This window comes from Rhamphochromis longiceps, linkage group LG17 (assembly GCF_057381845.1).
Source record: "Rhamphochromis longiceps isolate RC_006_pf linkage group LG17, R_longiceps_female_GT1.1, whole genome shotgun sequence".
Lineage (NCBI taxonomy): Eukaryota > Metazoa > Chordata > Actinopteri > Cichliformes > Cichlidae > Rhamphochromis > Rhamphochromis longiceps.
In genome coordinates, this window is record NC_140573.1 from 42,716,918 (window position 1) to 42,739,785 (window position 22,868).

The window sequence follows — 22,868 nt, forward strand, 5'->3', positions numbered from 1 at the left end:
TCCTGGGTCTGCCCCGGGGCCTCCTCCCGGTGGGACATGCCCGCAACACCTCACCCAGGAGGCGCCCAGGAGGCATCCTGGTCAGATGCCCGAACCACCTCAGCTGGCTCCTTTCGAAAAGGAGCCAAAGAGTTTTTACTTTGGTCAAATTTGTCTTTGTCACCTGTCCATGAGTGCTGGTGCAAATATTTACTAAAATTTAGCATAAATCGATGACACTGATTGTTATGTTGTGGTGGGTTTTTTATACTGAGAGAAGTTCTGGAGACAGTCTTGCAGATCACATATTTTATTATCTGGTAGTTAAAGCTTTGAATTGCACAGCTGTGGACTTCTCTATGTTAAGTGAAGCACAATTCATGATTAAAAGTATATATTAGACAATTGAAAGCAGGAAATATTTGTGACTATTGATGGGAAGATGCTGTGGTTTAGACTCAGCACTCCCCGATTTGTTCTCCTCGTGGTCCTTCCACATGGAAATGCTCTTTGACCTCCAGTCCTGTGTGAGAAAACTCCTGCCTACCTTACAGTTGTTACCGGGCTACACTCAGCTCTGCCTGTCCCTCTGAGTTAACCCTTCACACCCTGAGGTTAATGCTCGGATCCTTTTAATGAAGAGTGTATCAAACCTATTATCGGCATACTAATGTTAAAAAGAAACTGTCAAAAAACACATTTTTTATTTGTTACCACAGATGTATAATCTGCTGCACAAACTGTCTTAAGAAGGCCAATCTGATGGAGGCAATCCAGGACAGCTGGGAGATGACCTCATATGCTCCACCCCGGACATGAAAGGAGAAAACAACAACTAACCAGCGCTAGTCTGTCACAACACTGAAGTCATGAAAATGAAACTAAACTTAAAGATTTTTCACACAATAAAAACTAAAATAGGCGACAGGAAATTAACTGAAACCAAACCGAGCGCAAACAGAAAACTAATAGTGAGAACAGTTTGATTAAAACACGAAATTATGGATTTATTCATTATTTTGTTTCTCTTGTGATATCAAATCTGGTGATCATGGCTTGTATCCGGTAGATTTTCCTCAGAGTCCCCCTGTTTGTATGTTAATGAAGGAGATGCATTATTTGTCTTTTGAAAGTATGAATAAATGTAGACGCTAGCACAAAATATACCAAATCATAAAGAAATAAGACTTACTGATTATGGTAAATGGCCTGGTTGTTATATAGCTCTTTTCTGCTCAACATGAACAGTCAGAGTCCTTTAATACAACATGTATCACTTTATACGAGCACCCTTTTCCTATGATTAAATGCTTTCTATCTAACATTCACACACTGATGGATCGGAGACCAGCCTGGGTTAGCAGCCAGGGATCAAACCACCAACCTTCTGATTAGGTAACCTGCTCTACTTTCTGCACTACAATCACCCAAAATTATGTTGAGCTGTCCAAAATGTGCCTGAACAAGTCATATACAAATTTAAAGGAATTAAAACCAAACCAGAATAAAACTGAGGGGGAAAAGTTAAGAAAACAAAAAATAAGTGAATAAAGACAAGAAAAAGAAAACAGAATCTGAAACGAAGGAACTATAAATACTTTAGCATGAGATCATTATTATTATTAACAACAATAATTACAGAATATCATAAATAATAGTTCTATGGAGATTAAAACTTCAGGTAGTTTCCAGGGAGGTTCCACATGTGCCTGTCATGAGTGAGCGAAACCTCTTTACTAGGATTCTACCTGGTAACAGCATGAGAGAAATGAATGATTGGCCCGTGTGGCTGTGGGCTGTCTTACAGCGCTCGCATATCCTCACGCGCTCCACTTTTTTACTTTATTCCAGCTTCGCGAGCGCGAGAGACGAACAGCTCTCAGCAGGATCTGCGACTACAAAGAGAAAACATGAAGGCCGTCCTGTGTTTGGCTGTTATCGCAGCTGTTTACTGCGCAGTGGAGGGGAAATACTGTAAGTACTTTTTTCAAAAAGTCTCCCTGAAATACTGAAGGTTGAGTCCTGTCATTTTACTGAACTTATAAAAGTCTGAACTTCAAGTCAAACGGTTTCTATCCTTTGTGTAAATCTTAATCACGGTTTGGTTAGTCTGTAAGTTTTACGTCATATTTTTATACGTTTTTCAACAAAGACAAAACAAAGCCGTCAGGGAGGGGTTCATAAGGTGCTTTGATTTGAGGAAAACAAAGCTGCGTTTATCGACTCTAAACAGTTTCAGTCCAGAGACGATTCGTTTTGACTGGACAATAAATATGTAAGGAGAAAACCGTCCATGGTGTTTTTAACAGAGTGGAATTCCCCCCCAGCTTTTTGGATTTGGTTTCGATTTCTTGTAAATACATAGAGCGCCCTCAGCTGGCTGCAGGATATTTTAATACAAGGATTTCTCTTCTTACTATTTCTGTCCTTTCATTGCAAAAGTAATTACTTGGTTGTATTTGCTGATATTGTTGAGGACAATCAGTGTGAAAGCATCAGTATGTGAGCACGTCCCATTTTATCAGGGGTAAATAAATTTGTCGTGTTGGGGATAAAAATACATTTACAGGTAACATATGGGCCACAAAACAAAAACAGGAAAGTCATTCAAACACCAATTCAGTTCTGTTTTCAGCAAGCGAGTCTTTTCATATTTATAGTCTAAGCCAGCGGTCCCCAACCCCGGCCCGCGGACCGGTACCGGCCGCAAGAGTTGAGGCTCGTGTGTGAAATTCATGGTTTTCAAGGTTTTTATCGTTTTTAGTGTTAACTCGGTTTCCCTGGGTCTTTTCATTGTGTTATGAATAAACCTTCTTTTTTGGTTCCGGTACTGGTTTTATTTTGTCGTATTTATCACCTCAAAGGCTGGTCCGTGAAAGTATTGTCAGATATAAACCGGTCCATGGCGCAAAAAAGGTTGGGGACCGCTGGTCTAAAATCATCATAACGAAATTGGCCTCAGACAGGCTGGACCACTTATGAATACTGATCCCTTATTAAGGATATTACTTTCTCTTTCATTCTTGCCTTTAGCTCCACCAAAGACTCAGGTTTACAGCCGTAATCCTGGAAAGTATGGAGAGGAAAATGTCTTGATCTGCCACGTGAGTGATTTCCACCCCCCTGACATCACCATCACACTGCTGAAGGATGGGGCAGAAATTCCTGATGCCAAGCAGACTGACCTGGTCTTCAACCAGGACTGGCACTTCCATCTGACCAAGCACGTCGCTTTTACACCAAAGGAAGGAGAAAACTACGCCTGCAAAGTCACTCATGGGACACAAGAACCAAAAACCTTTGGTTGGGGTGAGTTAAGATAGCCAAAACTATATACAGTCATAAGCATTATGTAGTAACCTCAAATTTAAAAAAAAATACAAAAGAAAATTAAACATGTTTAATACTTTTATAAATGAATCAGCGGTGAATGAAATTGTCTTTCTGTGCTTTTATGAAATGAATAACCTTAATATTTTCTCTTTACAGAGTCAAACATGTAAACACCAATGGGGACCAAAGAGTGTCACATCGGTCATGTTGTCCCCGCTACCCAACATCTGTCCTTCCTGTACAATCAGAGTCCGCCGTGTAGCGTCAGATTTGTTTCTTCTCATCAGAATAATTATCAGTAACATATTAGGTAACAGTAATTTCTCAATATTATTTTGGTATGATGTAGAGATTATAAAAATTTAGGGTGTCACTTTTTGCTGGTTTGCCTTTGACTAAGTGGATTTGCTCAGCTGTAATCACAAAAGCCTCGTTTGTTTCACCCTGTTGTAATATTTTTCCATATGTGAGGGGTTCTTTGGCCATTATGCAATAAACTGTTTTATACCTAAATGAGTTTCTCAAATGATAGAATAATGGGTTATATGTATGTGTGTATACATGTAAAATAATAAAAATTCTTGAAAATTTCTGGTGTTTTTATTATTATTATTTTACAAAAACCCTAAAATGTATCATTTTATACAGAAATATTGATTCTTTATGTTGTGAAAACAAATGTGCTGTGTGTTCATCAGGCATAGGTCTCCACGAGTTTGAGAGTCCTGCAAAGTGTCTCTTGACAGACAATCATGAAAACGATCATTTGCGCGAGGCTTTGTAGTCCTGTAAAAACTAAACAAACATCTCACATCCTCCAGCTTCACTGTGTTTATGCTAACATAGCTGTGTAGCTAGCGATCACGTAGCACATCATTATATAGCAGCTAGCCCAACTTCAGTAACCCTACAAACGTCTCTGCTGTTTAGTTTTCTGTCTTCATTTATGTTGGAAGTGATAGCAGAGCTGTACGTTTGAATGCTTCAGAAACCTCTCAGTCAGAACATGCTATATCATGCTTAGGTGGAAGCTAGCGAGCTAACTTCCTGCTAACTTCTAACTAAATGTAATAAATCCTGTTTTCATGGATGCCTGGATGTTAAACTTAATTGTTACACCTGGTAAAGCAGCGATGCTGATCATTTTATTAAAGATGAAAGAATTTAGACAGTTTGTAACTCTCAGTGATGCTGCAGTGTTCGTTTGACTTTGGGACCTGCAGAAGATTTGTATGTTATCATAAAAAGCTAGTTTAGGTATTTGGACTATATGAAAATATAGTCCAAATAGTTTTTAAAGTTTTAAAAACTGAGCTTTAAATTATTAGCGGTAATAAAAAATGAGAAAAGCCGACAGTGATCCCTGACTGTTTTTATGGGCTTGTTGAGATTAAATAGAACAAGATACAAAGAATTAAAACACATTAAAAACACAACAGACTTAATAAATGTAAAAAAAAAAAAAAAACCCAAAGAATTACCAGTTGTTGGGGGTTTTTTTTACCTTAGTTTTGGGGCGACCTTTGCTCAGGGAAGCGTATCTGTAACCGGAAGGTTGCCGGTTCGATCCCCGGGCTCTCTGTCCTGGTTGTTGTGTCCTTGGGCAAGACACTTCACCTACCGCCTACTGCTGTTGGCCAGAGGGGCCGATGGCGCGATATGGCAGCCTCGCTTCTGTCAGTCTGCCACAGTCAGCTGTGGCTACAACTGTAGCTGCCTCCACCAGTGTGTGAACGTGAGAGTGAATGAATAGTGGCATTGTAAAGCGCTTTGGGTGCCTTGAAAAGCGCTATATAAATCCAATCCATTATTATTATTATTATTACTAAATGCAGAGTACGTTGGGCCCGGAAGCAGGATTCATCATGTCATCACTTAAAGACCAGATAAACTTTTTATAAATTAATTAAACAAATGTAACAAGTACAAAAAATATGGCAACAATTGCAAAGCCTTTTCCAACCCTTCACACAGACACTGCTATCAGGAAAGCTCGCCAGCGACTCTACTTCCTGAGGAGGCTGAGGAAGCTTGGCATGAACGCTAACATCACCTCAAATTTCTACAGGTGTGCGATCGAGAGCTTGCTGACGAGCTGCATTACAGTTTGGTACGGAAGCTGCTCTGCCAGCAGCCGGCAATCACTACAGAGGGTGGTGAAGGCAGCAGAGCACATCACTGGCACGAGGCTTCCTGCCATTCAGGACATTTATCTCCAGCGATGCCTCCGCAGAGCACACAGCATAATCAAGGACCACAGCCACCCAGCACATCAGCTCTTCTCCTTGTTACCATCTGGCAGACGTTACAGGAGTCTGTCATCAAGCCATTCGACACTTCAACCACAACACCTAAACACACACAACACAGATGCACTCAGAATCGGTCCTACAGTTTCATAGGTACATTTTACACTCTGCACTGGTCACTTCACTGTTATTAGTATTTAAACAAATAAAAACCGTACTCCATGCAATACTGTACTAAGTGCCACTCAAAATTTGCCACTGCCATGTGCAATATTTCATTTGCCCCCCCAGCCCACAATTGTGTTGATATTATTTTCATTATCTGTAATTAAATTAAATAAATAAATAATAACTAATTAAATAAATTAATAAATTAAAAGACATAAAATAAAATACAATTCTAACCTAGGGGTTTTCTAAAAGCTTCAGTGCAGAGCCACAGCTTGTTTTTGTCCATAAACTTCACTGTTCACTGTGAGAAGTGAAAAAGGACGGCCTTGCTGTCAGAGATCGACATTTATGAATGAAGAATTTACCCATAATAATGATCGCAGTTAAGACATTTTCAAGTTTCTTTTTTTCTTAAAGATCCAAAAATACTTTTTTTTTGAAAATTCACGTAAGTTTGGAATCTTTGGGGAAAGCCAGTAGTGTACATCGTCCCACGGGGCTTTACAGTGTATACACTGGTAAAATAAATGTTTTGTCATTCAGTATTCCCATCACAGAAAGAACAAGAGTTATTATCAACACCAAAACGATGTGTGGGAAATTCTTTGGAAAGGTAAACACCTGAGAGGATTTTCTAAGGTCTGACAAAGCAGCAATTCCGGGCTGTTGTGCCAAAAAGTGATTGCTCGTATTTAAACTGCTATAAGTAACTTGTTATATTAAATTGTGAAACATAAGTCAAATGCTTCCCTCATGGAGGACACAAAGTCACACTGAGCCACAAACAACATTCGTGTAACAAGCTAGAAGGCGCAATCAGTTTTTGGCAGTGACTTTTATATAACCTTTATTTATGCAGTTAAAAAATCTCATTAACATTGAAAATGTCTTTTGTAAGAGTAAGTTGGCCAAGAGGACAGAAGAAATGGCAGCAAATATTACAATAGTTCAGTAAAAATATTTTAAGTGGGGATAAAGGACCGGATTGGTTATAATGTAAGTACAACAACACAGAGTTGTAAAGATACTTGAAAAACTGATAATTTTTTAATTCTATATAAAACCTCTTTGTAAACGCTGTTCACCGAAGTCTGTTTACCAACATACGTAAAGATATTACACATAAAAAATACACGGAAACATTTGTTTTTGGCACAACACCGGCAGCCATCTCAAACATGGCGGCTTATTTGCTCAAACGACAGTGAACAACAACATGTCGGAGTAAATTCCGCCTAGCAACATGACGTTTGGAGTTTCCTATTGGTAGAATTATAGGCACGTGTCGTCTTGTCACGAGTTTGTGCTGCTTGTGTTTTTTATAAACGGGGCGCCATAACATGGTTTTGGTGGGCGGGGTTACAGACCCCCTTTTTGTTAGTTAGCATTAGCACTGCCTGGACGTCCCGGTGTCTGTTAGCTAACACTCCCGATGTGAACGGTTTCACTTTCGTTGTGGATCGTGACGCACTGTTGTCTTCTCTCTGTCGAGCGAATCTCCAACAGCGATATATCGAGTCGGTCTGTATGTGAAACAATGAAGACGTTTGTGTGTCTCGCCGTCGTCCTTCTGCTGGGACTCACAGGTCTTTCGGCAGTCAAGAACAGTAAGTGATCTCCGGTAACTGAACATGTTTGTGTTTCCGAAATGGCCCGATGTTATCAGGCGGAAGGCGCTCGGGCCCAGTGAAAGCAAAACGGCTTTAAAGGTAGTAAAGTGGAATCTCTGGGAAATGGCAAACAGTAACATACTTACAGTACTTACAGTATTAAACGACTGATAACTTGTACTTAAAGGCGCTGTAACGTTTTACGAGTACTACGAGTACTTCCTTGTTTGGCTGTTGTGCGTGACACACTGTGACGCAGATAATTGCCGTGTTTATATTTAATAAGTTGGTGGAATCTAAATGAATATTTATCATCTGGATTAAATTATTGTCTTTATTTCATCTGTAAGTGAGTGACTGTTTTTGTGTTTGCCAGTTTCACCCAAGGTTCAGGTGTACACCCGCTCCCCCGGACACTACGGGACCGCCAACACCCTCATCTGCCATGTCAGTGGATTCCATCCTCCTGAAATCACCATCGAGCTGCTCAGGAATGACAAAGAGATGCCAGGCTCTCAGCAGACCGACCTGGCCTTTGAAGAGAACTGGCACTACCACATGACCAAGCATGTGCCTTTCACCCCAACCAAGGAGGATGTGTTCACCTGCAGAGTAACTCATGGGGGGAAAAAGAACACATATATTTGGGGTATGAGTGTTTTTCACTGTGTCTGTGTGTACGTGTTGTTTCACAGGTCACAGTACGTGAGGTTGGAAAATATTTTGCTAAATTTTCTTAGTTCTGTATTTTAGTTTTGTACACACATATCATCTGTTTTTATATATTTATTTCTTATTTCAGATCATGTATTTTATTACATTGACTAACATTGTTTACAATAAACAAAACTATGGAATAAAAAACAGTTCAGAAACAGAACAATTACAGAACATAGAACATTGTGCAAGTTCCTAATACTCCATTCATCACTCATTCATATTAAAAGCATCATGAAAAGAAACACGTAGTCATTCAAACGCTCATTAACAAACAAGCCAATAAGAACAAATTTGTAGTCTCAGATGTTGTCCTCTTGTAAAAACACATTTTATATTTTCAGAGACGCTGAAATGTTTTTACAAATGCATCATGTTCATCAGTCAACACTTGCCTGCTTTAAAGACCTTATTGAAGTTTTAAGTTGAAATTATTGGTGTTTGTAACAGGCGGGGAGTAACCGGCCAGATCACAGCTAGCATAAACATGTTTTGAATGTCTCGTTTCAGAGGCAGATATGTAAGTTCTACACGTGTCCAGCTCCAGGTATGTATGTGCTCATCAGTATTCATACTTCAATATAATGACATTACATTGTTGTGGTGGAGGAGTGTGGCTTGTGTCTCAGCTGCAGAGCTGTGTCTGACAGCAGGGAAGCTACAGTCAAATCATAGCAGTGTGTTTGCAACCGTGCCAGCCACCCTCCCCTGAATCCGCTGCAGCTGACCCACAAAGCACTGAGTGATAGACAATGTTTGTATTATGTTTGTGGTCCCCACAGGTCTGCTCAGCAGGATGGAGAAGATTGGAATATTTCTGGAATCTTGAAAATGTCTAAAGTAATGGATTTGATTATGCAACCGTTTGAGCTTCACAAAATGAAAACACTGCACTTCCACGGGCTCAGACAGCAGCCATCCTTCAGCTTCATTCGTTTCTGTGACACACAGCGCCACAGCAGCGTGCGTTAAACCACTCAATTTTGCGTCTGCTGTCAAAAGTGAACACGAAGTATCAACATCGACAGCAGGCGTCATGTTTGAAACGTGCCCAGCTTACTCCAGTCACGTAGCTGAAATGTTCCCTGAGGCCAAACCAAATGTATTTTCTGTGCCTTATTCTCTTAAAACAGCTGGAAGACAGAACAACCCATAACTACACTTTGCCTTTAACACATCCAGAACGTGTGAAGCACCTGATTTGAAGTTATCTCGAATGATGAGTTTTGGCATCTGCTGTGAAAGGTCTGGATGTGTGTTTCCTACTAGCTGTAGGAAACACACATCCAGGTGGTGTCCGTGGGTGTGGTCGTCCGTGGAAACGTGCAGAAGTTTTGAGGATTTGATTAGTTATGGATTTCTCTTCAGATAAATATTCCTTTAGGAATCTTGTGGTGATCTGAGTATCGACTTTGTGGTGGTGGTGAAACTGAAGTGTTTGCATTGCTCTGATTTTTAAGGTAAATCTATACAGACTAAAGACTTTCATATTAATGTTGTAATAAGGTAATCAATGTAAATATGTATCCAATTTGAAAATGTTTATTTTACTAAAACATGCTTTGTGTTGAAATGACTCCAAACGTGACCGTTTGCTTGGTTTGTTTGTAACATTACAAGTTTATGAAGTTAACCAGACGGTTCCTGTTTGTTCTGGCATATTTTATGCAAAATAAAACTATATTGGTTTAATTCACATTGGAAGTCCAGCTGTGCACAGCGAGTTATTATAATAGTGATGTTAAACTGTGTCATGTGACCTGGCGTAGAAGAAGTCCTCCTCTCGCCGCCTCCACGTCACAGCTAAGAGAGGTTTAAGGTCCTAATATCCAACCTCATAATCTGCTAATATTTATTCGTAAGCAAAGATGAATCAAAATATAAGTTTTTTCACTGTATAAATGAGAAATCAATGAGTGAGAAAATGGGGTGAGAGTGATTCCACGTACTGTTAACAGGTGGAGCTGGTGGGTTCATGCATGGCTGCTCATTTTTCTTCTTAATGGTTTAGCAGGGAAGGCAGCTGGATGAGTTCGGACTGAGCGAGTCCCCTCACCTGCATCGACTACACTCTGCATGCTTGCTGGGTCACACTCATAGTCAGGACTTTTTAACATCAGAGAGCCAAGTCCGACTTCCTGTGTGGGGTTGTGGCCCTGCAGGTGATACATTGTGTATGTTTGAAGCTTGAATTCTTCCGTACATGAGAAAGGTCGTTGTTTCTCACCACTAAACGGTTTGTATTTAATTCTCAATTCACTGGAGAATCCAGGAGAATTCCAAGAAGTGCATGAAAGTCTGATGCTTCGGTGTATTCACGGATCATTTAGTATATTTGGGGTAACGTATGTTTTCACGCTTTATTGACTTTTTGGTGTAAAAAGGAGACCGTGTAACATCTCCACAGAGGAATCTGGAAATGACACGTTTGGATCTAAATTCAGACAAATTCACCAAAACAATCGAGGTGCATTAAACTTTTTGATAGGCACCAAAGTTCTTTATATGATTTAACTACAAGAATAGAAACAGCTGTTCTTACTGACGGACCTCGTGTTTCCACCCACCCCACTGCCTCCACCAAAAGCAGCAGAGCACTGTGCATCTCCTCTCCACCTGTGACCTCATGATCCACCTGCAGGTAGGCGGAGTCTGGACTCTTCGGTAAACACGACGTTGCTCCATGTGTTCAGGTTGCAGGACAGATGGACACCAGCACATCAGTGTGAGGGGACTGCAGGGTCTGGCCTGAGCTACAGAAAACTCCAAACAATCAATAACATAATAAGCTGTTTGCCACTGGCAGAGAATATTTTATATATAAAGTTTATAATAATATAATACAGGGATTATTATAAAGTTTTTACTGGGCACAACCTGCATACTCAGCTCTGCTAACCACAAATATAGCTCTTTATTTCTGAATGATTGGTGCCACGAGGTTTACTGCCAGTCAGCGTTATTATAACAAAGAGCTGACCAAACAAAAATATCCTTACTTATTGTGTAAGTTTACATATATATACAATTAAATTACTGTGTCTAAATGATATTAAATCTAATTTATGAGTGTGAAGCGTCGTAGCAGAGCCCTGCGTGGGATTATTTCCTGCTGCATTTGCTGCACAAACCCACAGCAGGACTCTGCTTCATAGTTTTAGTGAACGGTGTTACTGCAGTAATGAATGCCCGAGGTTTTAAAAGCGCTCTGATGTGATTTATTGTATGTTTACTGTTACTTCTATCAACTTAATATGAACTGTTAGCTATCACACAGCAGCAGCTCTTATTCCAGGGGAATTTCTAATTTCCCCAATAACAAAAACATACTGTGTAGTATGGCAGAGCTGCAGTAACGGGTGTAATTGTAGGATGGGAATCAGAAATGTTCAGACATTTTTATGTTTACTTTTACTTCGTGATTATCAGGTAATTTAAGGTTTTTTAAGTTGTTCAGCGATCATTTAATGAGTGTTTAATAAGGAGTCTGAAGTACAATAAGGACAATCAATGTAGCTGATAATCAGACCACTTCCTTTGGTGGCTCTTTGTCCTGGATCATCCAGCCAGGCTTCACACTCTTCTCCCAGGAAGCTAAAATGCTTCTCAGCTCCACAACTTTCAGTGTTTTAAGCCCATCATTACACAGATGCTTCAGAAGAGGCACTACAGACTGGACACAGCCCTTTTTTAAAGCTGTACTACATGTACACGAGTATTTGTCCCAAGCTATTTGATCGAGCTATTTTTAAGCTCTGTAAAAGAAATCCAAAAAGTTCTAAAAATTCGAGACTGAGGTTCAGTTCAATGCATACATCTAAGTGCTGGGCTCATATTACATAAACGTAAGTATGTAGTCCCATTACTTAAAGGCAATCATCATAGCTTGTAATTACCATTTCCTCTCGTCTGTGTTTCCTGATTCAGCTACAGTCCGTTCATGACGTCGCAGAGACTGTCCACAGTCTGTCAGTCTCTCTTTTGGGTGCAAATTTGGATGAAATTGGGACGATGTTCTCAGTTAAACTACTGGTGCTGATAGTCTAGAACTTTAAGTGTTCACATAATCTGTCCACATCGTCTCATATCTTTACCTCAGCAGCCGCTGTTCAGCTGTAAACAACAGGTGATATTCATGACCTCGGTCAGTAGGGCCCAGTTTATAAAGTCATTCCTCAGGACATGCAGACTGATGTCACTGTTGCTCAGTCAAGCACGACACATAACCTTATAAATAGGATGACAGAGAGGTTTATTTACTTTGTACATAAATGCTTTGTATTATCTTAACAACAGTGTCCTTTTTTAACAGACATAATTCTTTATGCATCAGGCTCCGCCCCCAGCTACCTTCAGTCTATTTTGGATGCTTCCCAGCGTAATGACTTAGTCACTACCAGACATTGACACACGTACTTAGTTATAGTCTGAAATATGTTTACAAATACCGGTAATAAAAGAATTAGTGCAAAAGGAGAATCAAAGCGTGTCAGCCATGTACATTTGATTTGTTTCAGTTTCACGGACATCAAACGGAAACGGTCGTTTGTCGCCGTTTCTTCAAAGATATGACTGGTTAGTTGGCAACTACAATCATACAGCCACAAAGATATCTGCAAAACAAATCATGAATACAAACAATGATATTAGAGTAAAAAAAATAAACATCAATACTTCAGAAAAAATACATGCTTTTGTTTTGAACTACTCCAAGAAGAAATTCTTCCGGTTCAAAGGTGAGGAGAACCGGATCCATGTTTGTCGGTCTTTTGGGCTGAGGGCTGGCAGCATGTCGGCGATTGGGGTTCATTTCGGTTATACATCCGCTTGTGTGGCGATATTTAAGGTGAGTATCGCTTCATGAAACCTCGCATGTCGTCTTTGATGTGAACATTTACATGTCCTGAAGGATGGCGGTGCTCGATAAGCTGCTGGCAGAGTGAATATAAGTCAATGAATTGTTTCAGTTAGTTCAGTGGGTAAAATAAGGAGAGAGGATTGCATCCAGATTCTTCATCTCAGATTAATAACTAAGCATTTTAAACTGGGACACAGTTTGGTGCTCCGATAGGACATCGATGCCAAACACATGAGAAAACTGAGTGTCCAGTATTGTACTTGGACAACATCCACCTCTGACACCACCTTTAGAGTCCAGCTCCACCCCAACATGATTTAGAGATGACCTTAAACTCCTGGATGGCCTTCCCGAAGCCCCGCCCCCAACCTTATAGTGTGGACTGCAGGGTCCAAGTGATTTAAGTGAACTTCCAAGAAAAAGGGTCAAATATGCTTGCTAAGGAAACATGAACTAAATATTAGTGGAGTTTATAATGTTCATATTTCAGCTTTTGTGTACATAAAGTCACACAGCTGTGTCAGTGGATGGAGAGGCTGTCCTCTGAGCCCCTGAATGACTGACCTCCATCGCTCAGGGAGAGCCCCTCCACACTCACACAAAACCAACTTTTCGCCGCTTGTATCTGCAATCTAAGTTTTTGCTTTTTTTAAAGAACCAGAAATAATAGTGTGAACAAAAAGATGAGATGAACAGATTCATGGCATTTCTCAACAACGATGCGCCATCTGGTGGCAGCATAACATTTAGGACACAACATTTGGGTATCAATAAATGTAAAAGAATTAAATTACATGACGAGTACTTCTGGACTAGTGACATCACTGCTGACGGCGAGTAATCGCGTACATCCCTGGTTGAAACTGTCACAGCTGCAAACATCATATTAAACTTTAGAAAGATTAACAATGCAGCGTCACTCAAGTTCACATGTGTGTAAAGGCAGACGAGTGAATACTGTGCAGTGTAAATCAGACTTGTGCTCCCAGCCTTTGCTTTTTAAAGTCATTAAAGATTACTTTGTCCACGATTCAGACTAAAGGCGCTGACAGGCTGACGCTTGGCCTGCATGCTTGTTACTGTAAAAACTACCCAACTACCCTTTTTTATACAATAGCCTTAACTTGTTACAAAGTGCACAAAGGAACACAGAAACTGCACCCAGGCCACTGCAGCCTTTCAGCATGTTGGGTCTTAAATCCAAGCAAGTTTTAGAAGTTTCACATTTTAGGAAACTTGAAAGCAAAAAAATGAAAACGTTGGAGTCTACCAGGCTTTTTGCAGCTGCGTCATTGCTGCCTTCCTGTAATGGCACATGTAGACGATACAAACTAAGTACCACAAACCTTAATTAGATATTACTTTGAGGAGGCTGAACAGCCTCTTGTCTCCTTTCATTTCACGATTACACAAAACCTTTCGTGACTCTGATTATTAAGGCTCAGTTCACATTTGTGCTGCATGTTAATTTGAGGTTTTTCAAGTAATTCAACAGTAAACCAGTTTAGGACAGTGATGTCTTTCCACTCCAGTCAAACAATAGTCTTATGGCATGTAGTCAAGGTTCCTTGGGCCAAGCTGAACTCCTTAAGGAGCCCTACGGGGACTGAAGTCTTCTCTGCTTTTTCACAAAGATCTGCAGCTTGGATTCATACATGAAATATATGTGGATAAGTGAGCCTGGAAATCAGCTGCTGATGCATCTGAATATCCAAGAGTTTTGAGCAAAGTATATATTTAAGTGTTTCTGAATGTATGCTGCGTGTTGTTTAGGATGGACGGGCTGATGTGGTGGCTAACGATGCAGGAGACAGAGTAACGCCAACTGTGGTGGGCTACAGAGACACTGAACAGGTACGACTTTGGCTTCACTTCTTGGGTTTGTGCCTGACCCATGCACTCAGTCTTTCCTGTTAGCACTAAGGCAAGGCAAGGCAAATTTATTTGTATAGCACAATTCAGCAACAAGGTGATTCAAAGTGCTTTACAGAGACATTAGAAACAAAAGCAAATAAAAAGTATGATTTAAAATTGATTAAAACAAGCAAACAAACTAACTAACTAAACACACACATTCACACCTGTTCGCGCGATCTGAACCCTTATCGTAAGGGGAGCTACCAGTCCTTCTGTGGACGAGCTACTTTCTATTTTAAATTCCCTAAGCATCATATTGGCTTTGCACAATGTCTGTATAGAAGAAATGTTGATGACCAATCAATGAAACATATTGCTAAAATATTTGCAGTGTTAAAAGTAACTGAGAAGTTCCTCTGTTATCACAGGTCACATGTTTCTGTGGTCATGGTCTTGTCATATCACCTTATAGTGTCTAGCATAGATCTGTCTAGCATAGATCTGTCTAGCATAGATCTGTCTAGCATAGATCTGTCTGCTGTTTGGTCTGAGGAGCTTAGAAACAAAAGCATCTGGACTTCAAGTTGCTTGAAGACGTTTCACCTTTGCGTCTGTCCTTCTTATCCTCCCTCGCTGGTGTCTGATCTTCTTTTCTGTGCATCTTTGCTGATTTTATAAAAGCCCAATTAGGATAACCACTCCCTCAAATGTTCCCTCTAAGCCTGAAGGGAAAAAGAAGGAACACACATGTAAAGGAAGCACTCAAAACATGCGGCTATCCTAATTGGGCCCAATCACATCCTGGGCCATCTGACCTCAGGAAATCACATGATAGGGTGGGGCCAGGTTTCACAATGAGCTCACCCGAAACTCTGGCTGATTGTGACCCACACCCTTTACACACCTTGGCTCATGTGATTAGAGGATCATCAGGGGTCCTTTTGTCCCTCTGTGGGGGGAAACTCCCACTGAGTTTAAATCTGGGACTCTCCACCATCTGACCCTCAAACTGAAGAAGCTTCTCGGATGAGAGGTGAAACGTCTTCAAGCAACTTAAAGAAGTCCAGACGCTTTTCTTTGCAAGCTCCTCAGACTACGATGACCTGGATGACTGAGAACCTTCACAGACACGTTTGCTTTTTGGGTTTTGGAACTTGGAGAAGATGATTTTTTGCATTGAGGTGCAGAATTATTCTTACATTACTGACGGCTGCTTCCTGCACCTGTGAGATATCTACTGCAGCAGCCTTTTAACCTCTGACCTCTTCTGCAGATTGTAGGTATAGCAGCAAAACAGGGACGGGTCCGCAATGCTGCCAGCACAGTCATCAAAGTGAAACAAGTGCTCGGGAGAAGGTGACACAGCTGACGATGTTTTGTTTGCAAATGTGAAACCTACATCATATTATTGTAATTATTAATAACTCAAAGGAAAAAAAGCAAGATTATGCAGCTCTAACATAGAAAATAATGATGATGATGATGATGATGCTTGTTCAGATTGATTGTATCATCACACGTGGACATCAGTCTGGTTTCTCCTCTGGGAAAAACAGTAACACTGTGGCAGGAACATGGAGGCTCCTGTACTCGCTGCTACATCCAGTCAGACACCTGAGACAGACCATCAGCTGTTACATATGAGAGGATGGCTTTGATCCATGTAGCAGTTGCTCAGTGAGCTCCAGTAGAAAGGAAACGATGTTTTTGAGACAGAAATGACAAAAGTTACATTTCTGACAACATTTGTACTCATGCTGTGATAGTTGTAGCCTGAGTGAGGAAGGAACGAGTGTTGTTATTATTTATTATCCTCGACATCCTGTGGACAGCAACTCATAACTGTGTGTGTGTTGTTTCTTTCTCTCTGATTGAAAAGCTTTGATGACCCAGAGATACAAAGGCACAGAACGGAGACCAAATGTCAGGTAGGTTTCACCAACAACCCTCTGAAAGAGCCTGCAGACCAAACGCCAGGAGATCCACACAGTTTGGATCCTGGTGTTTTACAGATGGCAGGAGGCGGTGCTGAGCCAGCTCGTCTCATTTTCAACACTTCTTCTGTGCTCACAATTTTAAAACGTTGCCTCAGGTCTTGTTTGATTTAAAGCTGATGATCCATTAATGTTAAACAGCCCTGTGTCACACTTCTCCCTCCTGACTACATCCTTAGATCACAGCTCCATTTACTGACTCGTATTGACAGGATCCCTCTGATGTTGGATTCAGTAGATAATGAGTGAATTGTTCTGCAGGGATTTACAGATAACTGCAGTTTGTTTTCTTATTTACATTTTACACATAATCCTAACTACACACTGGCATTACTTACACTGAGAAGCATTATAGCATTATATTATCATTATTCGTTTTTTAGAAGCTGCCTTCAGCGGCACACATGCTGAGATTTAAACTTCCTGAAAATGCCAGTTTATGGTCTGTGAGAGAGTTTCTCTAGAACGATCTGTGATGACGGCACAAAAACACAGTTTGGTTTTTGGAGTCTGAGGATGTTTTGTGTGTTTAGGTTGTCAGCAGAGAAAACAAACCTTTTTATGAGATCACATCAGGACAGCAGCCAAAGTATGTTGCTCCAGAAGATGTCGCAAAGCTCATCTTCCAGAAAATGAAAGGTAAATCTGTTAGTGTGAAAATGTTCGTCATTATTTCCAAGGAGCCAAAGTTGCTGGTAGATTTATTATTTTTCATGTGGTCTTCAGTGATGGTCCTCCAAGCTTTCTGCAGCCTCGAGGGCCAGTGTCCTGCAGGTTTCAGAGCTCACCCTGGCTCAGCACACCTGATTAGTTCATTACCAGGCCTCTGGAGAACTTCAGGATATGTTGAGGAGGTCATTTAGCCATTTAGATCAGCTGTGTTGGATCAAGGACATCTAAAACCTGCAGGACACCGGCCCTGGAGGCTTGGGGTTTCCCACCCCTGCTGTTGGCAAAGTCTTACTCAACAAGTTCCTGTTATCGCACAACACCGCCCCGAGGCGACAAAAAACGCTTCATATAAGCTTCATACAAACACGTTTTTGTTTTTACAGTTTATATATTTTGACATATTATTTCTGGGGCAACATTGTCAGCTTCTCACAGCGTGTGGTCCTGATAATGTGTCAGAAATTTCCCACCATCAAATCGTCCTCATTGGACATCTGATACTTTTGAAAACTCTCTAATCGACTGACATCAGTTAAGTTTGCATGTCCTGGGCGTGTTAAAGTGTGAGAGCATCTGTCCAACAGCTGAACCGCGTCATGCAACAGAACGATGCACGGCTATTACACAGTGACTGAAAGTGGACTGAGCAGTGCTGTAATAATGTCCTGGTGTTTGTCATGTGGGCTTGTTTCACTTCAGAAGGATGAGATTTTGTAATGTCCTGATACGTAAAGCCTCAGAAATGAATTGTGGGTATTCAGTTTTCTGTAAAGTAATCACCCGACTGATTATGGCTGTTTCCACAGAAACGGCTCAGTCGGCTCTGGGAGGCTCGGATGTAAGTGACGCTGTCATTACTGTTCCCTCAGAGTTTGCACATGCTCAGAAGCGTGCTCTTAGGTAGGTGCATCTTTTTTATGTCACTTTGAAAATATGCATCTGTTTCAGTTTTTAATCGTCACCTCTGTTTCCTTCAGGAACGCGGCTGAAGCTGCAGGGTTCAATGTCCTGAGGCTAATCCACGAGCCTGCTGCTGCTTTGCTGGCCTATGACATCGGACAGGAGTCGCCGTCAGGGAAGAGGTGTGTTTTAGGAAAGGAACACCTCAGATTTCATTATGGTCACTGGTTTCAAACTGACGTGGTCGGCGTGTACCCGAGCCTACATGAACTCTCCTGAATCTAAGGAGGATGGGACTGCCGTTACTTCTACCACCTGATCCAACTGGTAGAATCAGCCTAACATTAGTTTGGGCTCCTCACAGCTTGGGGTCCTTTGTAAGCTGTGTTGGCGAGCAGGGATCGACGCTCCTGCTGATCCGACTTACGGCGCAGATGTGAATGTTGTTTGGAAAAAACTTTATCCAACAACATGTTTAAAAAGCTGGAGCATCTAAAATCCTTGTGGGAGTTCTGCTCGACCTCTTCCACTGATACCTGCTCGACTCCACTCGAGTAGGTATCAGTACCACGATGTCCAGGGGTCGTTATAGCAACCCAGTCCAAAGTCCAGTGATGTCATTTGTATGCAAACACAACAAACAGCGGAGGACACGTTAGGCGTGGTCTCATGAAGGAGACGCTTTCATTACTCAGTGACGCCACTGACTAGCCAATCGGTGGTAGGCTGTCTGCTGATGTCACATTTTTAGATCGGCTCTGATTGCTGGGAACCTCGAAACGAAAAAACTACCGGGTACTACGGCCAAGTGGAAACCCCCCAGAACCCCACCCACAGCCAGCAGAAGTAGTGCGTGCGTCAGCTACCAGCAGACAGAGCAGTCACCGTTTGAATGAATTTTCCATCTTCTTGTCCTTTAGCGATGCGTCCTGTCTCCACAGTCACGTCCTCGTCTACAAGCTCGGTGGGACGTCCCTGAGCGTGACAGTGCTGCAGGTCAATGGAGGAATGTTCCTGTGTCGCAGCGCTCACACTGACCACAGCATCGGAGGAGAGGCTTTCACTCAGGCCTTAGCGCAGCACCTCGCCTCAGAATTCAAACGGTACCAACCGAACATCAGAGTCTGAACGATTTACTGAGAAGGACCAAAGCAACAGACGAACATCTTAAAGATTTTTCTGTATGTTTGAGTCCGTGTAGCTGTCCTCACTGTGTGTGTGTTTGTGTGTGTGTGTGTGTTGTACAGCACGTTTAAGCACGATGTGAGCTCTAATCCTCGGGCTATGTTGAAGCTGATGAATGGTGCAGAGATGGCTAAGCACTCCCTGTCCTCGCTGGGTTCAGCCAACTGCTTTGTTGACTCCCTTCATGATGGTATCGACTTCGAGTGCAGCGTCTCGAGGTGAGCTGTTGTGTCGACGCACAGATTGTAAGAATCTGAATATTATCGTTAGCTGAGCCTGAGCTGAAGCTGGACGTGGAACGAAACATTTGAGATAAACGTTTGAAAGCATAAAGCTAACGAATAAGAACTAAATGAAATCAATTGAGCAGCAGAATTAAGGGAAAAGTCGTTTGTTAAATGACTTTTCCAAACACACATTATCAGGATTCTGATAACTGAGATGTTTTGTCCTTCGTGACGATCTCTGTGCGTTATTTCTTTCAGAGCTCGATTTGAGCTGCTCTGCTCTTCACTCTTCAACAAAAGCATCCAGCCAATCAAAGCCGTCCTCGAGGAGGCGGGTCTTACACCTCACAACATTAGCAAGGTACAGCGTGCAGGTCTTTACTGATGCACGAGTGATGGCATAGCTGTGTGTTAAATAGAAAAGCCGCTCCTCGATCGCTGCCATGTGTTGCAGGTGGTTCTTTGCGGCGGCTCGGCCAGAATTCCTCGTCTGCAGCAGATGATCCGTGAAATGTTTCCGGATGTGGAGCTTCTCAACGCGGCACCTCCTGACGAGGTCATCGCTGTGGGCGCAGCCCTGGAGGCGGGCCTGCTGGTCGGCAGAGATGGCCTTACCCCAGAGGAAGACTCTGTCACAGTGGATGTGTCTTCCATTGACGTACTAGTAAAAGTACTCAGACCTCAGATAAACATCTTATGTTGCACATGGTCTTTGTTGCATGCACATGAACATAAATGTTTCAGCTCTGCAGAGCTAGTCTTTGTACACTACTTATGTATTTGTACATAATATCATTCGTTAATACTGTAATCGATTTCTAACGGCTTCTGTCTGACCTTTGTGGTGTGTTGGAGGAGATGGATGAGTCTGGAGCTGAGATGTTCACGGTTCTCCTTCCTGTGGGCACACCCCTCCCTGCCCACAGACATCACATCCTCAGGGGGGACGGAAAACTGTCCTCGCTGTGTTTGGAGATTTACCAGCGATTCATCACAGAGCAGCCGGAGAAGCTGTCCAAGGTAAGCACAAACAGACTTCCTGCTTCCTGTCTGCCTGCTGGTGCAAGTCACAGTTTACGAACTGCTTTAGAAAAACGTCACAACAAGCTGGGAACCATGTTGGCCAAAAGTCCGGTGACGTCATTTGTTTGCGACACAAACACAACAGTGGAGGACATGAAGGTGAAAGCATGCTTGTTAAGCTGATGTTAAGCATCTGCACCTTGTTGCCGAGCTGGACAGAGACGTCCTGCAGCAGTTTCTGAGGTTCATCTGAACATGTTTCTCCTCTGATGATATGAGAGAGAGAAAAACTAAAGTCTAAGCAGAGACTTCGTCCTCTCCGTGGCCTCGTGCTCCTCTCAGCACTGATGGTGAAGTGTCTCCTAGAACAGATACCCCGTGTTGTCACTTACCTGGACAAGACCAGGTGCACTATGGGAAGCAAGCCAGAGTTCATGATTTGGCCAATGTTCTCCTGGGAAATCTTGGGTCCATGTGGATGTTACTTTGGCACATAGTACCTCAGCATTCTCTCAGACCACATACACCCTTTCAGGGAAATGTTTTCTCTGAGGTGTTCCTGAGTTTTAGGCTTGGCCTCTAAATTCCTCAGATCGCCTCGGGGGAGAGGTCTGGTTTCTCTGCTTAGGCTGCTGCCCCTGTGATCCAGGATGGATAAGCCAGAGAAAATCATCATTATTATTAGAACCACTGTCAGGTTCCTGCTTATGTTTGTGTCTGTGTCACAGATTGTTTTTAGAGACCTGCAGCCCACAGAGGAGAGTCACAGCATTGACACTGTGGTGACCATGAAAAGGTATTTCCTTCCTGGGTAACATCAAGAGTCACGTGATGATGATGTTGTTGTTGCAAACATGTATATGTTTCTTCTTTATGTTGCAGCGATGGCTCCATTCATCTTTCCTGTGTAGAACAGGGCACTGGAAGGTCAGAGGTCGTCACCATAGCAGCTGCATCGTGACGTGTTTTCCAAAAAACAAACGAAGCATGGTCTCAGTGCGATGTTATTTTCTGTTTTTTACCCAATAAACGTATTAAACGTGCGTGTTTCTGACTCTTTGTTCAAACTGACTGCAGCACGTTTGTCGTCACGTTTGTTCTCTGCTGTAGTTTAACAGCAAACATTTGTAAGCACAGCTAAGACTGAATACTTATGTCAGTTATGATCATCTATAGAGAGTATGTACCTGTATGGTTCATAATGAAAATTGCAAGTCGATGTATCCAAGTTGTACAAAGTGTAAATGTTTAAGTGTGTGTTTATAACACACACGACAAATGCCTGACAGTATCCGCTCAGAAAGCCCGCAGCCTGATGCTGGACTTGAACTCAGGACCTTCTTGCCGCTGTGCTGCCAGGAGTTGTTGTCGTGTCGAACGGTTAAACAGTCTTGGTCCCAATCTCTGGACCACAGCACAGGATGAGCACACGCACGTGTTTCGTTCAGCTTCCTGTAGTTGAAACTTAGATCAGCGTACAGATTACTGCTGTTCGCAGACTCGTTAATATGATTTCTGCTTTCCACAGTTTGTGAAGCAGACAGGTGAGGTGAAAGGTCATGAAGTGTCCTTCTACAAACAGCCAGGGCTTAAAGTGGTCCTCAACAGACCAGTGCACCGACACACCGAGGCTCTCAGCAGGGAGACGAACTATAATTCATCTTTCATCCTTATCCCGCTGAAAACACAACGTCCACACAAACAGGAGGATCTTCCTCTGAGTTCCTGAGCATCCATCGAGATCTTCATCAAATATCAAACTGCTGGAAAGCTTCCACGCTGACAGCATCACAGCTGCTGCACATCAATGATGCAAATTTCCTGCTCCACCAAATCCCTCGGGTGGAGCTGCCTAACCTGTTTTGACTGCACTGCCATAAGGTCAGGATTTCTCTCATTGTTTAAGGGTTTATCGAGCTCTTTGCTTGTTTCTTTTTCTCCGCCTGTCCCGTTTGGCTCTTTTGCCATCAGAATTATTGTCTAAAGGCAAAGAACCAACGGATTTACTTTACCAACTGGGCCATCCCAGCCTTGCCGTATTGGTCTATTTGATTCACCTTTTATTGTTTACTTCATTTAATTTTCACTTGCTA

At 42.0% G+C, this 22,868-nt stretch overlaps 3 protein-coding genes across 4 annotated transcripts; all 3 read left to right on the plus strand.

Annotated features, from left to right (window-relative positions):
- The first annotated feature begins 1,799 nt into the window (after positions 1-1,799).
- On the plus strand, positions 1,800-3,902 carry b2m (beta-2-microglobulin). Its single transcript, XM_085386210.1, has 3 exons — positions 1,800-1,953; positions 3,013-3,288; positions 3,469-3,902. The coding sequence occupies exons 1-3, from the start codon at positions 1,890-1,892 to the stop codon at positions 3,480-3,482; spliced, it is 354 nt and encodes a 117-aa protein (XP_085242336.1). The 5' UTR covers positions 1,800-1,889; the 3' UTR covers positions 3,483-3,902.
- Positions 3,903-7,089: 3,187 nt separating this feature from the next.
- Positions 7,090-9,755, plus strand: LOC146650300 (beta-2-microglobulin-like). The gene is made up of 4 exons (XM_085386660.1): positions 7,090-7,339; positions 7,719-7,991; positions 8,570-8,606; positions 8,842-9,755. Exons 1-3 carry the CDS (start codon positions 7,270-7,272, stop codon positions 8,581-8,583), a joined length of 357 nt encoding a protein of 118 aa, XP_085242786.1. The 5' UTR covers positions 7,090-7,269; the 3' UTR covers positions 8,584-8,606; positions 8,842-9,755.
- Positions 9,756-12,798: 3,043 nt separating this feature from the next.
- hspa14 (heat shock protein family A (Hsp70) member 14) lies at positions 12,799-21,818 on the plus strand. Of its 2 annotated transcripts, none has more exons than XM_085386208.1 (14): positions 12,799-12,905; positions 14,691-14,771; positions 16,048-16,130; positions 16,654-16,702; positions 17,302-17,407; positions 18,247-18,340; positions 18,418-18,522; positions 19,261-19,443; positions 19,588-19,743; positions 20,011-20,113; positions 20,207-20,422; positions 20,608-20,772; positions 21,504-21,571; positions 21,658-21,818. In XM_085386208.1, the coding sequence occupies exons 1-14, from the start codon at positions 12,849-12,851 to the stop codon at positions 21,734-21,736; spliced, it is 1,545 nt and encodes a 514-aa protein (XP_085242334.1). In that variant the 5' UTR covers positions 12,799-12,848; the 3' UTR covers positions 21,737-21,818. The 2 variants fall into 2 exon arrangements, with proteins under 2 accessions (XP_085242334.1, XP_085242335.1); XM_085386209.1 differs by having other exon boundaries at positions 19,282-19,443.
- The last annotated feature ends 1,050 nt before the right edge of the window (positions 21,819-22,868 follow it).